Here is a 22250-nt window from a genome sequence, read left to right as displayed (position 1 = left end):
GCTAAAATTTATAATCAATATTGTTATGCATATAATGTTATAATTAGGGACGGGAATCGTATCCGAAATCGGTATCCGGATAACCGTATCGTCTATCCGAATATATCCGGATATCCGTATTCTTTTGTATGTAAACTACAAAAGGCTTTTACCATAATCACAACACTGTGAAAACGTTAATTTGCACTGTTTATGAATTAAAAAAACAATATAACGTATTTAAATGATTTCTTAATTTATATTGTGTAAGTTATTTTTAAAAGACACATCGTAAAACTATAACAAAAGCTATATTACTATATATACATTCTACAAACATATATTTAATCAATTCAGTTTAATATTTGCATCTTGCACTTCGCTTGTCTGCTGACTTCGTAAAATGATTCCAAACATCCGATGTTTGTGGTGGAGGCATTGTTAATTCAGAACGCTTAAACACACATATAGAAATTCAAAAAAATTCTCACAGTATTCGGTTCAGTAGACTGTTAATACAACAGTAAAGACAAACACAACTTTATTTATGCTCTAATTTTAAAACAGATGAATATTAATTGACCAATTGAAATAATTTTATTTGATTAGGCATAGATTAGTTTTCCATACTGTTGCACCCGTCGATTGAAGCCAAGTAGCCAATTGGTGTCAATTATCGAGAAGTAAGGACAATAAAACAAAACAGGGAGGTGCAAGTTGGCAATAATGCAACTCGGCCATTATCACCAAGGTGATCAGAAACTGGCATGGGCACTCGCTGAGCAACAACCAATTAACGGATTTGTGTCTGTCAATGATGTCTGGTATACAGATTAACGTCAAAATATACTATAAGAAACATTATTAAGTTTGCATAACAACCGAGGTAATATCATTTAATCAAGTATTCTGACCCTCTTGCAATTCAGATACTTGACTAGTATTCGGATATCCGGATAATCGTTACCATCCCTAGTTATAATAAATAAGGCTAATACTTTACTTTTAGTCAATTGTACATTTTCAATTTATAATGGTAATATTTGCTCCTCTAGCACAGTCGTGGTCATGTGATTTAGGCACACATGACACAATGAGTCGCATCCTAGATCAGCCAGCCCGGAAGATGTTCCTCACCCATCTGACACACTGCAGGCACTGCGCAGGCTCGACTGGAAACAGTGGTGCCTCGCCTGAGAGTCCAAGCCAAACGTGGTCTGCGGAATATGAGGGCAAAACAATAGAGTTCTCCATGGTCACTACTCAAGGTGTAATCATTGAGGTAAGTTTATATATGTGCACCATTTTGCATTTATGTTTTAAGTTGAAGGTTTTGAAAAAAACAGTTTTCAAATGTAACTGGCTAATATTGATGCAGCCTTGAAGTGAGTGGTTTTATTTATTCTTCGGTTAAATCATTAATGCATGATTTGCTTATGTGTTACAAAAATATTTTATTGACAAAAGAAACACACAATGTAAGAAACAACAACCTTTAGAGGCAAAACCTGCATTGGAATGATTTATGTTTGTACAAAATGAGTACCAACATGACAGTTATGACATTTGTTCTGGGACCTATACAAACAAAGGGATGCGCATTGTATTTGTTTGTATAGGTCCCTGATTTGTTGCAGTTTTTGTCATACTGGCTGGTAATTTTGTTGTTCTGGCTTGTTGTCGACCTTCAAACCTGCTCAAACACCAACAGGAAAGAACAACCAAATATACCTAAAAGAATTTTAAAAAGACACCGATGTTATAATTATGCAATAAGTCACTCTTTTCGGAGTTTTTAGGGGTATTTTTGTCGTTAGGCCTGCTATTGTGTTGGCAACTTCAAAACTGGCCAACAGACTGACCAACGACAGATATAAACAAAAACCCTACAGATCAACAAAAAAAGACGCCAGTACGACAATTATATGAGTCGCCTTTTTGTTGATTTGATGTGTTCTGGTGTTGTTGAACTTCAAACCTGCCAACAAGCCAGATCAATTTGGCAGAAATCAGCATCCATAACATTCTGTGTGACTTTAAATGCATATTTCTTATATTGTAGACAAAGGACTCATTTGACAGCATATTGATAGACGATGGAACAGCTATTGCTCTTGTTAAAGGATGTCACAAAATAGCACAGCAGACACAAACTGTCCAGGCCAGCAAAGGTACCAGTAATGCATCAAAATGTTTTTGATTCTTCTTACCCGACCGACCATTATCTTAAAGGGAATTGTTCACAGGTTGTTAAATTGAGGAGTTTCAAAATAATTGCCATAGATTAAAAACAAACCTGATTGCATTATGTTTAAACAAGCAAATTAACACTCCTTAGTGGGGACAGTGGTCTAGTGGTAAGATGCTGGTCTAGGGATCCAAAGGTCCCTGGTTCGAATCCCGCCCATGTGTAAACGGACGACTTAAATCGGTTACTGGAGGTTTCGGCGAAACACCGGTTCGGCAAATTGATTATAAATAGTAGGTGTTAAACCGGTTCGGCGAAATGATTTATGGTTGATCACGCCTTTACATAACTACTTAATAGGTGTGAATAGATCGATGTACAGCATTGCTATCACATTCAAATTGTCGGCGAAGTGTTAGCAAACACTATTGTGTTGCCCATCAGCAGATCAATTACTATTGTAGTTGATTGCTCAAATCAGCGCACGAGGAGCAATTAAACAGTATGCATGAGTATTTAATCGTGTGAATAAAACAAAAGAAAAACAGTGTGCAGTGTAATATTTTATTGAAATACCTTTTAACGATTGTTCAACATGTTCATATTCACAAATTTACTTGCAAGTGATTATACATAAAAAATAGTCATAATTACCTTATTTACTTATGCAATTCACCATGTACTAAGGCAATCAATTTGCAAATGATACAACACAGACAATTCAATATACATGAGAGCATAGCTTTTAACAATCTTCGTCGTGGATGGCATCAGTTGTTCTGATATTAGATTTTTTTATATGCCCCTGGATTTGCGGGATGTGTATGTTCATTTAGACTGGCTGTTAACATGTTGCCAAACTGTTTTACACTAGCGAAGCATGTTACTTGTTTATTTCTCACACTACATGTCCAGTACGTTCTTCCACTGTGTGTCTTCCTTGCGTTGTATGTGTAGCCGTCACTGCTCACGAGTAGTCGACCACCACGCTTACTGCCACTTTCCACTACTTCGTACGCTGTTGGTACCGCGTTGGGACTGATATCATCAAGTGGTCGATCGGGTAGTGATTCATCAAGCGACACATGTGGTCGCTCAATATTTCGGTTCGATATATCGAACGACCGGTCATCTATGTTATTGGACGCTTCTTCCATCCTATCCTCTTCTGGTTCTACTACGTCTGGGTCACCATCAGATCGAACAGTGTTTGGGACAGTTCCCGGATTGGAGAATTAGGGATACTTGTATCAGGGGGTATTTCGTCATACACTGTTGTTGACGACAATTGACGAACCTCACTGTCCAAATTACAATCCACACAAGACCACTCCATGGTCAGTTGTCCACTTGACATCAAGCGGTACTGCTCAGATGTAATACCGGTGTCGCATTAACGATGTTGCCACCGACCACAACCGTCACAACTTACGGCATGCATACGCCGAGGCACATTTTTCATGCATTTTATACAAGGATATTCATTCGCCATGATAGCTAGAACAAATATAAGTGACCATGTCGACCATTTATAGAAGTCAGCATAATATGACATTCATCACTAGATACCAAACTGTGAGCTGTTTTCAGGTAATGAAATTTGACAGCCTCACTTGAGCCAAGCGTTCTTTATAATAATTGTGAAACAATATCGCTAATTAAAATATACAATTTGGATGTGATAGCAATGCCGTACATCGATCTATTCACACCTATTAAGTAGTTATGTAAAGGCGTGATCAACTATAAATCATTTCGCCGAACCGGTTTAACACCTACTATTTATAATCAATTCGCCGAACTGGTGTTTCGCCGAAACCTCCATAATTCCTAAAATCCCAGTGTCCGGGGGTTAATTTTCTAAATTACACTGGTAGTTTCAATTTAAATCAAGAACATTTGGTTGGAAAAGCCCTTAAGGCTATGAATATTTTACTCTATAAATGTAAGCAGTATGATCTTAAACCGAAATTATTTTGCCAGTTGTTTGATTCTTTTGTTGGATCTATTTGTTGTTATGCCTCTGAAATATGGGGTTTCAATAAATCAAAAGAGATCGAACGCATTCATTTAAAATTTTGCAAGAGATTGTTAAATGTGAAAATAAGCACATGTAACGCTACAGTTTATGGTGAGCTAGGCAGATATCCATTATATGTGAATAGATATGTACGCATTGTTAAGTATTGGTTAAAAATTATTAACAGTAAAAATATTATTATACAAACTGTGTATATTCAAGCATTAAATGATTGTAATAAGGGATGCAACAATTGGGTTGCAAATGTTAAACAATTGTTAAACGATTACGGATTTTCCTATGTTTTTGAAGCTGCAAATATAACTAATAGTCATGCTTTTGTTTGTGAATTTAAATGCAGAATTATTGACACCTTTAAGCAAGAATGGTTTGGTGATATGAATAGATTTTCTACTCTAGATATGTATAGAATGTTTAAAACTACTCTTGAATATGAAAACTATTTAGATTTATTACCCAAGAGTCTACGTTTTTACTTTGTGAAATTAAGGGCTTCCGCCCATCCATTGAGAATTCAGACAGGAAGATACTCACGTAACAATATCCCCCGTGAAGAACGTTATTGCCTTTGTTGTAATAAACGGGATATAGAGGATGAATTCCATTTTATTTGTGTTTGTTCATGTTACCGTTTTCTACGGCAAAAATTCATTAAACGTTTTTATTTCGTGAATCCATCGGTTGTTAAGTTCCATAGTTTATTAACATCAACTTGTAAATTTGAAATATTAAACGTGTGTAAATATGTTAAGGAAGCATTATCTGTACGAAATGCTATTTTAAATAATACCACTGAATTATAGTTTGACTTTCTTCAAAGAAGTGTATGTATCACTTTGCAGTCACTGATAGTATTTGTAATACATTGTCCTTACTGCCTTTAAAAATTATTATGTTTCTCCTTGTCAAAATCGTTGTTTATCTCTGTTCTTATTTTGTTTAGAAATGTCATTTCATTGAATTTAGTTCTGAAATGTCATTTAACTTACTTACATATATACATCATTATATTGATTTGGTTACCTACTATAGTATAAGGATACGTGACATTACTTTATTTATAATTATATGCATTAAAGACGATGTACTTATGTATAAGTCTTAATAAACTGTCTGTTCTGTTCTGTTCATATTTGAGGTGGTACGCAAAATTTAACAATCCAAACACTCACAGGAACAGGAACGTGAGTAGGATAGCTCCACTAGATATATTTCATATATAATAGTAGAGCTAAAAATGAAAATAAATTTTTATGAAATTTCTTCTGACAAAATGTTCTCAGAGTCTTTTTGTAATACAGATCAGATAGGGCCCTATTTAATAGGAATATAAGGGCCTTTACAAGACAGTTACATGATAATTGTTCATTAAATCCTACTTTGTTGATGCTCATTAGAATCATCTCAACAACATAGAATTTTTATCAAAAATTAAAAAGTTAACGGTTGGAAAGGCCCTTTATCTATCTTCAGAGCTCTGGATCAGAATAATGGTGCATTGCGTAAATACACAAATTATTTTACATTAAGACAAAAGAGTAATAAATTACCTTTTGATCACAGATGTTGTCAAATAAGACAGTACTAACGATTCGTTGCACCTTGCTAAGCATCGTATTGCGTCCCTGGGCTAACATGGAATAAATCATTCCTATTCTTGGAATGTGACCGGCAGTTCTACCTACTTTCTGTTCATCCGAGATACTGTCAGGTACAAGAACAGCTAATATCACTTTAAGGAGAAATGGACAACTTGACTTCAGTTCTTGTACAACATCAATCCATTTGAAGTTTTTGAGGTCTTCATAGTCTTTAGACATAAGCACACTAACGTGTCCATGCCTCCTGTTTTTTAAAAAGTCACAATCATTTGATATTTGCTTAATGAATGCATTTTCTATGCAGCTTTTCATGCCATCATGACTTAATAGACACTGAACTAACTGCTGTCTTGACCGTAAAGGTAGCTGGCTCATTAAGTCATTAAATTCGTTGTTGTTCATGAAGTCATCATTTTTATTAAAGTCATTGCTGAAACTTTGGAGTATATGAGATTCTTCTTCGTATTTCTTATATTTCTTAGATCTTGATCTGATGTTTGTTTGTCTTTTTTCAGTTTCTTTGCAATAATCATGCTCTTGCAAAATACAAATTACAGGAGAAAGATATTGTAAATCAATGTTCTTCCTGACAATTGGTGTTGATGTTGTAATATTTGTATCTACAGAAATTCCGGAGTCTGCAAAGGAAGAACTATCTTGGAACACTGGGGAAAGTTCAGGAAATTGAAACATCGGTTTTGAACATGATATTGATAAAGGAAAAGAACCTGTGTTTTCTCCTGAAACCGAAAATAAGGATTTTTTCAAATGTTTTCTTCTCTCACCCGTGTCGAAGGAATCACTTGAACCACGTTTTGAATATAATATATGTAAATTTGTTTGACACGCTCTCCGGAAGTCTGACACACTCTTATCGAGGTGAATTACTCTTTTCTCACAAGCGCGACAAATCAAGCCATCAACAATATCAATTTCACCATATTTCAACAACAAACCAGATAAATTTTTCTTATTGCCCGATGCCGAATTCAACCGCCTGCCATTTCCGTTTTTAATTTCATCCTTACACACAGCACAGATCTCACGTTTATTAACTTTCCTTGGCGTTACTTCACTATGTGTATCCATCGACTACTATCTATAAATCTTATTTAACTAGAACGAGCTTTTATTCTTACCTGTCAGCTGTCAAAAAGTTCGGGAAATGTTTTGTTTCCGGTTCGGAAATGGTACACGGATTACTTCCCCTGAACCTCGTATAATCTCGCGATATGTTAACCGGTCCAAATTTGGACCGGTAAAATTAGCTTGTACCGATCCCTATATAGAGAGTAACGATAGATAGGGGAAGGTAACCAATCTACTTATTATGCGTCTATATGCACATCATACGCGGCGTCCATTTTGGTTTCGACGTAACTACGACTGCTACTTACGTCTCGTAGACTTCCGAGAGAATTCTACGAAATCGTAAGTTGCGAAAGTTTATTGAAACGCAAAATGGCAAGTTACGATAATCGCAACTGGTTTACGAGTCGTAACATACTTACGAGAGCTTGTTGAAACGGTCCCCTGACCTGGGAGAATATCTTGTGAGTCTTAGAGTAGTATGTGTTTCCGTAGTATCGTCCCTCTTAATGCATACATCTAAATATTTGATGTGAAAAGATTGTAAAACCCACATATTTTATATGAACATCTATAGTTAAATGTGTATTTTTGGACATAACAACTGCATTAAAATCAGCAATATTTTGACAAAATCCTTGATTTAATTACATGTAGCTCACTGTAGTAATCTGTATAGAGACATATATTGAAAACACACCCAGTTTGAGAAAAAAGCTAAATAAAGATCTGTTGTAGGCACCATGCTGTAAGAAATTTTACAAATGCCGTGTGTGCCATGACGAAAATGAGACTCATGATGAGACTTATGTGATTGATCGCAAGGCAGTGGAACTCATCAAGTGTAGCATGTGTGATCTGGTGCAAAATGTAAGTAAAAATAATTCTTTTAAGCTCACAAAGTGCTCATGGGGATCCTTTAGGATAACATGATTGCGGTTGTCCTTTAGTGAGCAGGTGTATGAGGTGTGCATGTGAAGTTTTTTTTCTAACCCCGTCACAGATTTTTAGCGAGGCTGTTTTCGGAAAAAACCCGAGCTATTGTCATAGCCAGCTTGTCGTCCGCCGTCTGACATAGGCGTCGTGCTAAAACCTTAACATTGGCCATAACTTTTTAAATATTGAAGATAGGAACTTGATACTTGGCATGCATGTGTATCTCATGGAGCTGCACATTTCGAGTGGTAAAATTTTAAGGTGAACATCATTCTTCAAGGTCTAGGGTCGAAAAAACAAAGTCAAGGGAAGTAATAAGCTTTAAATGGACATAGTTATCTGACCTGCCCACGTATATATTTTTGTTAAATAAATCAAAGCGGCGCAGTAGGCGGCATTGTGTTTCTGACAAACACATTGTGGTAAAAGGTCAACGTCAAGGTCATCCTTCAAGGTCTACGACAAAAAATACACATTTCAGGGAAGTAATAAGCTTTAAAGGGAGATAAATATTCAATATCGAACATTGCCACTTTATACATGTATATTTGGCATGCATGTGTATCTCATGGAGCTGCACATTTTGAGTGGTGAATCTACAGTTACGGTAGTGGCTTCTAATTATTTGCTTCTAAAAATAGAGATTTGTTATAGACAATTTATAAAAGTGGCGCAGTAGGGGGCATTGTGTTTCTGATGAACACATCTCTTGTTGGGTCACTAGGTCAAAGGTCAAGGTCACTGTGACCTCTAAAAAAAAAATTCTGACAAGCTTTCGCAGCCGAGCCTGGCACCCGTTATGCGGTGCTCTTGTTATGAAACATTGCAACTCCACGAATGATCATTGGTGACCCTGTTATAAAATTATTAAACTGATCCTGTGTTTTGCATATGAATCTCCATAGCTAAATAGATTTTTTAAAAGATAACTTAAAAAATATCCTTGTTTAAAACCATAAAGGTGAAGGCATTAAGATTTGGTGTGTAACATCGTGTAGAGGTAATCACCTACCGGGTATGTTTGTTCAAATCATGCCCATGTTGTCAAACTGGCCATGCCCTGGGGGTTACTTGTTATCTTTATAATGATATAGTACAATATACAATAATCTAGTTAACCACACATGGGAGAAGTTTGGTATTTGGCATGTCACATGGTATGGTGGTCTTCAACCAAACTGGTTTAAATTATGCCCCTGTGGTCAAAACTTGACACGCCCAGGGGTGACAAGATTTTTGTAGACTTGTATGGCAGAAAACTTAAAAAATCTTGCTGTCTGAAACTGCAATGGCTAGTTATTTAATACTTTTTGTGCGACATTACATGCTGGTCTTCTACTAAGATTTTTCAAACCAATGCCCTTGGATCAAAATTGGCACCACCCTAGTGGTTATTTGATTTTTACCCATCTGAACTAAAAGTGCTGAAATTAAGCTTTTGTGATCGCCATTTGTTTGACGTCTGTCCACGTTCAAACAATGTCTCTGGTGTGTGGTGTGCATTATCAACTTTTAGCTTGTTATCCCCCGCCATCGACAGAGGGATATTGTTTTGGCGTTGTCCGTCCGTCCGGAGCTATATCTCGGAAGTGCTTTGACGGATTTCATTGAAACTGTTAACTTAGTATTAGTATATATATATGGATAAGGGGATGATGCACACCAAATGGCATTGTACACAATCTGTTAATAACGGAGTTATAGCCCATTGTATCTTAAAAAAAAAAGCTTTTTTGAGTGTCAAATATAACACTTTTGTGTCCAGAAGCCTTTTGGCAGGAGATATCTATTCAGCGAAATTACTTTTTATCTCTCTAGAGTCTAGAGGCCACTTTATTGTATCCAATTATAAAGGAACTTAGTCACAATGTTTACTAAATTGGACAATATCAAGGCCGAAAGCGAATCTGATCTACATGCTTCCCCAAACTACATCCCAGGTCAAATCATAAAAAAACTTGTTACCTCTCTAGAGCACCAATTGATACTCAGTTTTCATGAAACTTGGTCAGTTTTGTTTTTGTTTTGTTTTTTAATTTAGACTTAATTATGAATCTGGGTCTAGTGCATCTAATAATTAGGTCACCAGTTCAAATCTTTGTTTAAAAAACTTGTTATGTCTCTAGAAGCCACAATTATGAGTCAATTTTGATTAAATTTGGTCAGAATGTTTATTTTGATTATATAAAGGAAAAACCTCTCCTTACCTCAAAGGTCAAGGCCACATGTAAAGGTCAAAAGTAAAATTGGGCCGTAAAACAGCTTAAAATTATGTCTCCGTCACAACTTTGAATGTATTGGTGGGGTTTGAAATAAGTAGACACAAATGCAATCCATTATGAGGCAACAAGTTGAGTTTAAAACGTGTTTCCCTTTAACAAAGGTTAAGGTCACTCTTTAGAGATTACTTTAAAATACATAGATGGATTTTAAAATACTAGTAATTTGTTACAAATGCAATTCATCACAATAAGATCTGTCATGTTTTACAGGTGTCTCATAACCTCAAAGGTCAAGGTCACTTTGCAAAGATCATACTAAAGCATTTAAAAGCTTTTCAGACTTTTTAATTTTCTCATTTATCATGCTATTTTCAGATAATTTTACACGTATGAAAACCATTAGGACTTATCATTTTGAGTGTGAAACATGTCTCAATGGTGATGGTCAAACTTAGAGGGCAAAGGTCAAACTTGGCTTTAAAACAGCTTGTCCAGACTATCACTTTTTTATTAAACAATTCAATTTTAAAACAATTTTCCACAAATGACTAACATGAGGAGACTTTATGTTGCATGTATCTCGTGTCTCAATACCTGAAAGGTCAAGGTCACATTTTAAGGTCAAAAGCCACATTTTCCTCAAAAAGCTGGCGTTTGAAATAAGCGGAGTTATGAGACATGAAATGTGAAATATTGGGGCATTCATGCCCATGGACACGTGTCTTGTTCATTTAAGTCTATCCAATTGTTCTCTTTTAAGTTCGTGCCTGATATTAGGTAAAATCTAAAACAATTTACATCAGTGAACTTAAGTGAGCACTTAAGGGCCACACTTAAGGGCGGGCAATTAAGGCCCTCTGTAATAAAAATATGTATATAACAATAACTTCAATACTCTCTCATACCACATCCAGTCTGTGGCATACAGAGTAAAACACCTAGATAAAAGCCACAGTTTTTACACATGACATCTGCATAAAACAGATGGAGCTTCTACATGTCTGAGGTGAGTAACCTTGGGCATAATGACCCTCTTGTTTAAGTTAAATTAATACTTAAAAGATGATTTGACTGGCTAGATATAACCAGAAAATGACCGTATATGGAATGATATGCAGTCACTGTAAGCACATGATATGGCTCAACTAGCGAAAAGCAAGTTTTCTGGTTAAGGTTAGATACAGAGATTTGTAATAACCTCTTGATAATGATTCACGTGAATTCACTTGTACTATGTAGGTGCGAACTATCTGTGAGAGCTGCAATGTGGTTTTTGGGAAATATTTCTGTGAGAAGTGTCGGCTGTACGATGATGAGGACAAGGGTCAATTCCACTGTGACGAATGTGGACTGTGCAGGTAAAACATGTTTTAACTAACTAAATATCATGTTATGAATTGCGTTCTCAGAAAACTGGGTTTAATGCTTGTGCGTAAAGTGTCATCCCAGATAAGCCTGTGCAGTCTGCACAGGCTAATCAGGGACGACACTTTCCACCTAAATTGGATTTTTGCGCACATGCATTATGCCCAGTTTTCTCAAAACGCGACTCATATAGTTACAGGTCCTTTTTTGTGTGTAGCTCGGTTATATAAAACAAACCTGCTTATTGTGTTGGGCCTGACGGTCTTTAAAATTACTGTTGTAGTCCCTTGGTCAGATACTTATGTCAGCAGAAGTTGATTCAATGCAGAGTTTTGTTAAGAGCTTAGAAGTTAAGTTTATAATTATTTTATTTTGGCATTTTTCTAGACATGATCAAATTCGTATTTTCAAATGTTTTTTTTTCCCTTTAAGTCTGAGAAAATAAGTTGTTTATTAATTTTCATATTGATATTGTATATGAAAATCTTACTTGCATGCTTTAGTGATTGATAATCTTACTTGAAATTTAGTATGGATTAAACTTCACCTGTGTAAACCCAATCGAATATTTTAGGTTGAGAATAACTGCCATGGAAATTAATGACTCTTTCAACAGGTGTGTTTGAGTTTGTTTTGTATATTTTTTATGTCCATATTTGATCCGTGAATCTGAAATATTTCCAGGATTGGAGGACGGTCCAATTTCTTCCACTGTGAAAAGTGTTGCACATGCTTGTCAAACCATTTAAAAGGGAAACACAGGGTATCACTCTTAATTTGTACATAGTATACATGATATTATTACCGGGGTAAACAATATCTTTATGGGGAAAATATTTTAATCAAACTAGATTGTCTATGGTGTCAACAGGTAAGATCCACATTGTTTTGTAAAATGTTTTTTAAACTAACAATATACAATAATTCATTGGGTTCTCTCTAGAAAATCCCATAAACATTCAATTTATTCTGTATGCATTTGCGATTAAAATATAAACAAAATAATATATGTACATGTTCAGTTGTGATTAGAAATGAAATTATTGATAACTTCATAACATAAGCTAATGTAAAACTCAAATGCAGCACTCTTGATAAGGATTGGACATAAATGGGAAACATGTCTCTTCATATTAATTTGCATTTAGCCCACGTTTTCAATAATTTGACTTTAACCTAGTTTTCCAACAGTAAGTAGAATCCCAGTTTTTCCTGAATTTACAATAATAATAGTAACATTAAGCTAAGTTTTCCCACAATAACCATTTAGCCCAGTTTACCCACTATTAACATTTAGCCTTGTTTTTCAATAATGAGCAATTAGCCAAGTTTCCCCGCAATCTGCATGAAGCCCAGTTTTCACAGAATCTGCATGAAGGCCAGTTTTCCTGCATTAAGTCCAGTTTTCCATTATTAGCATTAAACCCAGTTTTCCCAAAATGTGCCTTTAGCACAGTTTGCCCACTACAAAAATTGAAGCGAAGTTTTCCCACAATATGCATTTACTGGTAGCCAAGTTTTCTCACAATTTTCATTTAGCCCAGTTTGTCCACACTTTGCTTTTAGCCCAGTTTTCTCATACTGTGCATGTATCCAAGTTTTCCCACCAAGTGATTTAAACCCAGTTTCCTACAATACGCAATGAACTCAGATTTTTCACAGTAGGCATTAACCCAGTTTTCCAACAATAATTGTAAAGCCCATTTTTTTATACAATATGCATAAATCCCAGTTTGGGTGACAAATTGCAACAATTTAAAGACATTAACGGTATTGGAAGAGATGGCTTCTGCTTAAAAAGAAAAAGCCCTTTTGTTTATCACAGTGCATTGAGGAGATCTCCCGCCGTAATTGTGCAGTGTGTCTAGAAGACCTGCACACATCCAGAAGTAATGACCACATCCCACCTTGTGGTCACTTACTACACAGGTAGGCAGTACTTGAACATGTGCCTTCAGTTGGGATATTAAGTATCCCGTTACTTGAATACTGAGTCGACTTAGGCTGTGAATATAGTATTATAAGCAAAAGCTGATATGTGTGTTAAATGTTTACTGTCTCTTACTGTTATGCCTGTGATCCTTTTATTCCCGAAAACGGAAGTAAGTGCCCTTGAACTTAGCTGTTGAAATTGCTCATTCTGTGGGTAGTAAGAGTGGATATAAGTAATATACGTAACCAAGTAGTGTGGGATATAAGTCATCTGTTGTGACAAAGTAGTGTGGGATATAAGTCATGTTTGTGACAAAGTAGTGTGGAATATAAGTTATGTCTGTGACAGAGTAGTGTGGGATATAAGTTATGTTTATGACAAACTAGTGTGGGATATAAGTAATGTCTATGACAGAGTAGTGTGGGATGTAAGCCATGTCTGAGAGAAAGTAGTGTTGGATGTAAGTCATGTTTGTGACAAAGAAGTGTGGTATATAACTTATAAGTCATGTCAGAGACCAAGTAGTGTGGGATATAAGTCCCTTTAACAAGGCCCTTGTTCAAAATTCTTGTAATGTATCAAAACATTAAGTTACTTTTACTTCATATAAAAATGTTTGCAAATACCAAAAATTATTATATCTTTTTCATTACACTGATTTTTTTCCTTTCTGTGTCATAAATCAATTATTTCACATTTAACCTTTGTCATATCATATTAAGATCATACTTGATTTTCAAGCCGAACAAAATGTACCCGGATATGTTCAGATTTGATTGGTAGATATAATTATACTTTTCACCATCATGTAAATTGAGTAATTATTGTTTTTCAGGACTTGTATGGAGCAATGTGCACAGACTGGGTCAGTAACTATGACAACAAGAGGTATTTAGCAGACAAGCATAATGTATCAAACCAATTGTGCCTTACTCTGGGAAAACAGGGTTCAGTGCATGTTTGTAAAGTGTCATCCCAGATTAACCTGGTCAGTCCGCAGGACAACACTTTCCGTGTTTGTAAAGTGTCATCCTAGATTAACCTGGTCAGTCCGCAGGACAAGACTTTCCGTGTTTGTAAAGTGTCATCCCGGATTAACCTGGTCAGTCCGCAGGACAACACTTTCCGTGTTTGTAAAGTGTCATCCAAGATTAACCTGGTCAGTCCGCAGGACAAGACTTTCCGTGTTTGTAAAGTGTCATCCAAGATTAACCTGGTCAGTCCGCAGGACAACACTTTCCGTGTTTGTAAAGTGTCATCCCGGATTAACCTGGTCAGACCGCAGGACAACACTTTCCGTGTTTGTAAAGTGTCATCCCGGATTAACCTGGTCAGTCCGCAGGACAACACTTTCCGTGTTTGTAAAGTGTCATCCAAGATTAACCTGGTCAGTCCGCAGGACAACACTTTCCGTGTTTGTAAAGTGTCATCCCGGATTAACCTGGTCAGTCCGCAGTACAACACTTTCCGTGTTTGTAAAGTGTCATCCCAGATTAACCTGGTCAGTCCGCAGGACAACACTTTCCGTGTTTGTAAAGTGTCATCCCAGATTAACCTGGTCAGTCTGCAGGACAAGACTTTCCGCCTTAACTGGATTTTTGCTAAGAAGAGACTTTTTCTTTATATGATAAATATCATAAAAGCGGAAAGAGCAGTTTATGTTTGTTAAAAACAAGGGTGGGATATAATTGATTAGTCATTAGCCTTTACGCATATTTATTTAACTCCATTTTTACAGAACGAGGCTTATTTATTTTAACAAGGTGAATGTTAAATGACTTTATAATGGGCTATTCAATTCATAGGTTTGTCTCTGTCATTAACACAATAAAAGGGGATAGACTTGCAAAAAAGAGCGGTGTCAAAAAATTTGCTATTATGAGTGTGGACATGTGACTTTGCATGAAGACTCAACAATGTCTGGTTGAAAAACTCCAATACAGAGTAAGAAAACTCAAGAGCAAAAGTTTGTTGCAAACAATCAAATTATTTATTGGGATTAAGTAGTATAAAATACACTCTAAGTATTTAAGTGATGCTGTAAATACTTTGCTGTATTTAATTTACAAACAAAACATGTCAAAACGACTTATTATGATAACATTTTCTCTATACTTCTTACCTCTATTTAAATTTAAAAAAATTAGTATGTATAGGATTCAAAAACGAATTCCAAGTTTTTACGTCTTAAAACATAATGTCTGAAATGAAAATTGTATGATTTTTTTGCAGCAAGTCATGCTGATCTGTAAATATCCAAGATCTGTCAGTCACTTCAGCAACTATTACTGCCCCACATGTGCTGAGAGCCTGTTTGACATGAAGCAGGCGTGGAAGATACTGGACCAGGAGGTGGCCAATACCCCCATGCCTGATGAGTACAAGGACTACCATGTGGCAATACTCTGCAGGGACTGTCATCAGGTGAGATCTCTTTATATAGAAGGTGAATTTTTTATTTATATGTACATAGTGTTGCTCTATATATATATTTTTGTGATCTTCATATTCGTAGTGGTTTCCTTGATACAAGTAGTCATGATCTTGATATTTGATTTAAATGGTGGTTTGCTGCTATAAATTGTTATAAAGTGTTGTTCTTGATATTAATTATGATGCTCTTTATTGAAATGGTGGTGTTCTTGATATGTATAGTAGTGCTCATGATATAAATGGTGGTGCAAGTGATATAAATGTTGGTGTTCTTGATATAAATGGTGGTTCACTTGATATTAATGCTGGCATTCTTGATATAAAAAGTGGTGCTCTTTATGTAAATGGTGTTGTTCTTGATGTGAATAGTGGTGCTCTTGATATAAATAATAGTGCTCTTGATGTAAATAGTGGTGCACTTGATTAACATATTGGTTTTCTTCATAGAAATGGTCCTGTTTTGGATACAAAATTGTGTTGATCATAATGTAAATAGGGGTTCTTTTCATACAAATTGTGGTTCTCTTGAAAGAAATGTGGGTGCTTTTGATATAAATAGTGGTGCTCGTAATTCAAATAGTGATGCTCTAGATATAATATTAGTGTTCTTGATATAAATAGTGGTGCTCTAGATATACCGGGTAAGTAGAGTTATTCTTGAAATCAATAAATCTTGATCAGGTGTGGTATATTTGCTTCAAATTTTAAATGAATTATGTTACTGAATATTTTTAATAGAAGTAGCATTAGTACCTGTCATTCCTGACCCCTTTATAAGTAAATCTATATTTTCTAGTGAAGCAATTTTTAAACACACATCTAATATGTCAATTTAGTTTAATTTAAACCTATTTATTATGCCCCCCTTCGAAGAAGAGGGGGTATATTGTTTTGCACATGTCGGTCGGTCGGTCCGTCCACCAGATGGTTTCCGGATGATAACTCAAAAACGCTTAGGCCTAGGATCATGAAACTTCATAGGTACATTGATCATGAAAGGCAGATAACCCATATTGATTTTCAGGTCACTAGGTCAAAGGTCAAGGTTACAGTGACAAAAAACACATTCGCAAAATAGCCTCCACTACAACTGACAGCCCATATGGGGGGCATGCATGTTTTACAAACATCCCTTGTTTTAGCTCAATTGCATCAGAAGCCTCAAGCTCTCGAGTTGGTTTCCTGGGCCTATAACCAGTACTTGATGTCTTTGGAAAGATCTAGAGAACTCTTCCCGAGTGGGGATCGAACCCATGACCTCCTGATCGATAGGCAGACACCATATCCATTACGACACGGCGAATTTGACATGGCAATTTGTAGTTATATATGTAATTCTGGAAATATAAAAAAAAAACAGTTTGTAAATGGGAAATATAATACATGTACCAATTAACTGGCTAGATTTAGTTCCCCCTAAATATCGAACACATTTTCCATCACGTCCAATCCTTCTGTTGCCAAGGCTTATTTCTATGCATATGTGCGTGTTACTCGCAAATTATCAAATGTTGAGCATTTCTGAAAGGTAATTTAAAGATGACTTCTTAACCTCCCAGCCTCATTATCAATGTATACTGTTAGCTTTTAAATTTAATAAGGTTGTTTAATTAGTTAATTCTACCGTATAGTTAAATGTGACATTTGTATTGCCAAAATGTTACTATTTTGTGCTGGTGTGGTTGAAAGGCAATATAGTTCTAGCCAAAATAAAATCTTGGCAAAAAATAGCATTGCAGTAAATGTTATTTTCTGAAAAATCTTCAAGCTTAAAAGAAGTAATATTGTATTTTCAGGAGAATAAGGTTCTGTTTCACGTGATAGGATTGAAATGCCCGAAATGTGGCTCCTACAACACAGGTCGCTCAGGTGAACGATACGAGACTAACAATGTCACACCACAGATACAGCGTCAGATGTCAGATGTAGTCTAGGAACAGTGGTCAGAAGAAGCACAAGGTCAAGGGTCAGATGGGGCTCATGGTCAAGGCTCAGATGGGGTCTAGGATCAGGGAAGGCAGGAATTGGAGTTGCTGAGGTCGTTGGTTGATTCCTAAGCAGGGGCTGTCTCAACATCATCATGTTATAAGTTCTAATGACAGTCAGGCAGGGGTCAGCTCAAGGTCATCAGTGATAGAGATTGGGCAAGATGAAGTGTTGGGTAGAAGAAGATATAACAGGTCAACTGAAGAGGGTGTGGAAGTTTCATGGAATGGTGACGGAGATTCATGAACCCAGTCTAATCAATGTGTTTGACATTGTAGTGTTCAAACCTTTACATGGTCTTATATTTAAAGGCCCCTAAAAGGTGACGATCCGTAATTATAACTGATTTTTTAATACTTTTTGCATATTTTATTTATAAAATTTATAAAAAAAATAAAATATATATGCTATTGGAAATTACCATAACAAAATTGTCGGTGAAATGGGGCTCTGTTTGAATGTTCATGCTTTTCGCACAAGCTACTGTTGCGTTACTGGATCACGGAGTCCCTGGCGTTGATTCACTCCATTACAAAGTGCACATGTATTTATATACGCGGGCATAGTAAGTCGCACAATTACTCGCATTGTCTTACTACATAGAGAGGAGAGTTCAGGATTATTTCTGGCGATAGTCCATAAGCCACACACTCCGTCAGACCGTATTTGTTGAGCCAAGAAAGGGGTACTTCTCTGAACACTCTTGAAACAGATTTACATTCCTTTTTTGTGTAACGTGTCGGCGGAGCATGGTTTTCCACACACTTTTCACCGGGAACAGGCCTTCTGCAATGTATTGATCCAGGATGTGGTGTAGTTCGTACTTGCATAATATCGCACGTATGTCAGGAATAAAACCATGGTGTTGTTTGTCAAAGTTTTCATAATACAAGAGTCTGCTGTTAAACAAATGTTTGGCCATGTATGTAATCGGCAGGTTACAGAGTTGTCCTAGAAAAACCAGCTTTCTGTAATCGACTATTGTCTCCATAGGCACGGTATGGATAGCACATAAAGTAAAGTTAGTTGCCGTGTTTCGTGGCAGACCCTGTATGTGTTTTAGGCAAAACCTATGAGAGCGTTCTAGCTTAATTATGTCCTCTGCACTTATTGAAGTCCACAGTTCACAGCCATATAATGCGTTAGGTATCACAACAGAGTTATAAACTTTTATAGATGTTGATGGACTGAGTACAAGGGGAGATATTCCACTATTAACGATACTCAGATATGTCCCTCAAATCTTGTTGCACGCGTCATCAGCCATTCCTGTAGCACGTAGAAACGGGTTGCACTTCAAACCGATGTGAACGTAGGAAGATGCCTCTTTGATTGTGTGAGTACCGAGTTTGAAAATTCGGTTTGTCTCTCCCTTCAAGCGTTCATTAAAAACAACGACTGCACATTTGCTCGAGTTATATTGGTACTGCCACTTTTTTGAATAGTTGCTACAGATTTCAAGCATTGCATTTAATCCATGAACAGAGTATGACAGCAACAACATGTCGTCGGCGACTGTAGGTGAGCTGACCCGATTATCGTACACACAGATACCAGCCACAGATTTCTCTAAGGTACTGATAAGCCCGTTGATGTAGAGCAACGGGAACTGCGTCCACCTTGCCTCGTGCCCTGAAGGACGTCGAACCACTCTGAGTGATTCCCCTGATACCGGATACAGCTAGACATGTTCGTGTATATAGCACAGAATGCAAGAAAGCTTGTGCTGTCAATGTCTGTTTCTGTATACAGCTTGTAGAGCATCCCGCGGTGCCAAACGGTATCGAAGGCCTTTCTGCCATCCATAAAGCATGCATATAGCTTGGAGTTAGACTCTCGTGCAAAATACACAGATTCACGCAGAATGAAGGAAGTCATTAGGCAGGGTAATCCTTCTTGGACGCAACCTTGTTGCTTATTTATATTTGACATATTTACTTTTGACCTTGTCAAAAGGACTGATTCGTACAATTTTAATAAGACGGAAGTGAGAGTTATGGCACGACGTTTGTTCCCCCCTTTGTTCATAGTAATGATGACGCCACGCTTCATGCTGTCTGGGACGTGTCCGGTACGTAGCATCCAGGTATAGATGTTCGCCAGCACTGGGGATATCACATGTTTTGCATTAATTAGATGTTCATACTGGAGATTGTCATATCCACCAGCCTTTCTCTTCGGACACGTAGATATTATGTGATCTACGGTTTCTGGGAGTACACGGACTTTGGGGTCTGGCTTTATATTCGTCACAATAAAATCGAGTTCCGATGAGACGTGCTTTTCCCAACTATCACTGCTATGAACATCATCAGAATCGTGATGGGGCTGATACAACTCCCGGAAAGTGTGGTACCAGCCGTCTGAGATACTGTCTCGGTCCCTCGCCGTTGTACCATCAAAGTTGATACCCGAGCTAAGACTAGAGCGGTTACGGTTCCTGCGGGCGTTTACCATCTTCTAGAACTTGTGAGAGTCGACTTCGGCCATTCGATCAATTTCGTTATTTAATAGATATTAACACATTTTCTATGCAGACGGCGAAATTCTCTTTTAGCAGTTTTATACGCAGAAAAGGCTTGGTCTGTAGCGTCACGTGGCCGACCTTGACGCCACCACTCTCTTCTTACCAGGGACATACTGTCGTGGGCCGCAGTGAGTTCCGAGTTTCAGTATGGCTTTAGAAAGGAAACATATTTTTTCTGCGGAAGTGTAGCGTTTGCATAGCTGGTAAGTCTTTCACACACCCGCACATATGCAGCGTCTATACAGTCTTTTTGTTTCAGGTCACAATGCGCTAAATCGTGAATATCGCAATCATACATTAATAATCTATTATATTCATTAAAGTGAGTGTCATTGCATTTACGCCAATTAACCGACATTATCGTATTATCACATGCATCAGTTTTACGAGTGAGTACATCGATCGAGCAAATGATAGATCTATGTCTGGAGACATTCATACAATCATCGTCTATAACAATACAATTACTTACACAGTCAAATATTTCAACAGGCACACAAACAAAGTCAATAATCGACTGACAATTCCCATCATATGATATATATGTTGCACTGGCCCCACTGCATTTGTTAGTTTTATTTACTGGGACAATATTATTATCTGCAAAAAACCTATACAGAAGTGAGTCTCTAGATCGCGGACTTTGAGCATCATACTTTGCGTTAAAGTCACCAAGCAATAATACAGTTCCATTGATCGTGTTAGAGTTCCATATGTCATACAATTTATCAATATAGTTTCTAAATATATCAGCTGAGTGATTGACACACGGCAAATATACCTGAAATATGAAAATGAATTGTCCCGGTGATGTCTGAAATTGGACCCCGACTATCCTGTCATCATCAATGGGAAGAGGAACCACACAGCTGTCCCATCGTTTGTGCCACATCAGCGCCACGCCCCCAGTTCCTACCCTCCGCGCGCCTGGGACTAGGAGCGCACGGTCACAAACGCAGTGCGAGCGGTAATCAGATGACAAAGAATCAATAAAATGCATATTATGTGGATACAGAAAATGTTCTGATATACCACAGAAGTCAATATTATGAGTATTTAAAGAGTCACACAAATATGAGGAGCTTGAAATCAGCCCCGTTACATTCCGTGTCATGAGTTTCATAATTATCAATAAGAGCGTTATATTGCAAAGTCATACAAACATTTCCATGACAAATAGCTGATATGATATGACACAAGATGACGATATTAGTCAATATTCACTGATTCAGATTCAACCGCAGAAGAGTCAGAGCGATTTACATCGTAGTAACGCTGCGACCACATGGAGTCACGTGATTCGAAGCCGACATGCTTGTTGGAGCACTTGAAGCGTGGGGGTAGATCGCGGGTTCTTCGGGTTGTCCCGGGTCGGTGGCTGTCATCTCGTTGTTTTCTCAATGCCTCGCGTGACATCCATGGACCATGCGGCCAGAATTCCTCTTGCATCACCTTGTCTGCAGAATGATCGGCTTCAGCGTTGAGTCGGACTATAACTCTGTCGCGAGAACTTCTCACGGGAAAACTACGAATGCTCGTTACAATCGGCCCCTGTAAATTTACCATAGCCGTCTGGGTAAAGCGCCCGTAGGTGTGATGAGTCCATAACTGACACCGGAAGTGCTGGTCCGTTTGGATGCATGGCCTGAATCCGGAACTATAATAACGTCAGTAGGTGACTTTGTACCAACAGAGTGGTGAATACCGCCTGGGCTACACAATGGTTGCCACTCTGAGTCCACTTCCGGTTCTTGGTTTGGTGGAGAGTAGGTTGGCGCAGCCTCGTCACACGCCGAAATGATGACCGCATTAGGTGGTGACGTTGGTCTCCTGGGGTACTGGCTATCCCCAGAGTTACTAAGTGGCGACAAGTTAGCTCTCTCGGCCGAATTTTGGTTACATGGGGGAATATTTTGCCTTGCCTCAAATGGTTGCACAGCCGCTGTGATA

General features: G+C 37.4%; 1 protein-coding gene across 1 annotated transcript; it reads left to right on the top strand.

Moving 5' to 3' along the window:
- LOC127862794 (uncharacterized) lies at positions 1 to 3144 on the top strand. Its single transcript, XM_052402066.1, has 4 exons — positions 1 to 126; positions 1035 to 1261; positions 2042 to 2150; positions 3125 to 3144. Exons 2-4 carry the CDS (start codon positions 1073 to 1075, stop codon positions 3142 to 3144), a joined length of 318 nt encoding a protein of 105 aa, XP_052258026.1. The 5' UTR covers positions 1 to 126; positions 1035 to 1072.
- The last annotated feature ends 19106 nt before the right edge of the window (positions 3145 to 22250 follow it).

The sequence above is a fragment of the Dreissena polymorpha genome, chromosome 16, assembly GCF_020536995.1.
Source record: "Dreissena polymorpha isolate Duluth1 chromosome 16, UMN_Dpol_1.0, whole genome shotgun sequence".
Lineage (NCBI taxonomy): Eukaryota > Metazoa > Mollusca > Bivalvia > Myida > Dreissenidae > Dreissena > Dreissena polymorpha.
The sequence above is the reverse complement of the archived record's forward strand: the minus strand, read 5'-3'. Positions and strand labels throughout refer to the sequence as shown.

Bases quoted from the DNA above. Each gene is read 5' to 3' on its own strand.
- LOC127862794 (XM_052402066.1), top strand. From the start codon at position 1,073: ATGAGTCGCATCCTAGATCAGCCAGCCCGGAAGATGTTCCTCACCCAT. The intron at 1,262-2,041 runs GTAAGTTTATAT...CTTATATTGTAG, and splicing joins CTCAAGGTGTAATCATTGAG to ACAAAGGACTCATTTGACAG. The intron at 2,151-3,124 runs GTACCAGTAATG...TTGTATGTGTAG, and splicing joins AACTGTCCAGGCCAGCAAAG to CCGTCACTGCTCACGAGTAG.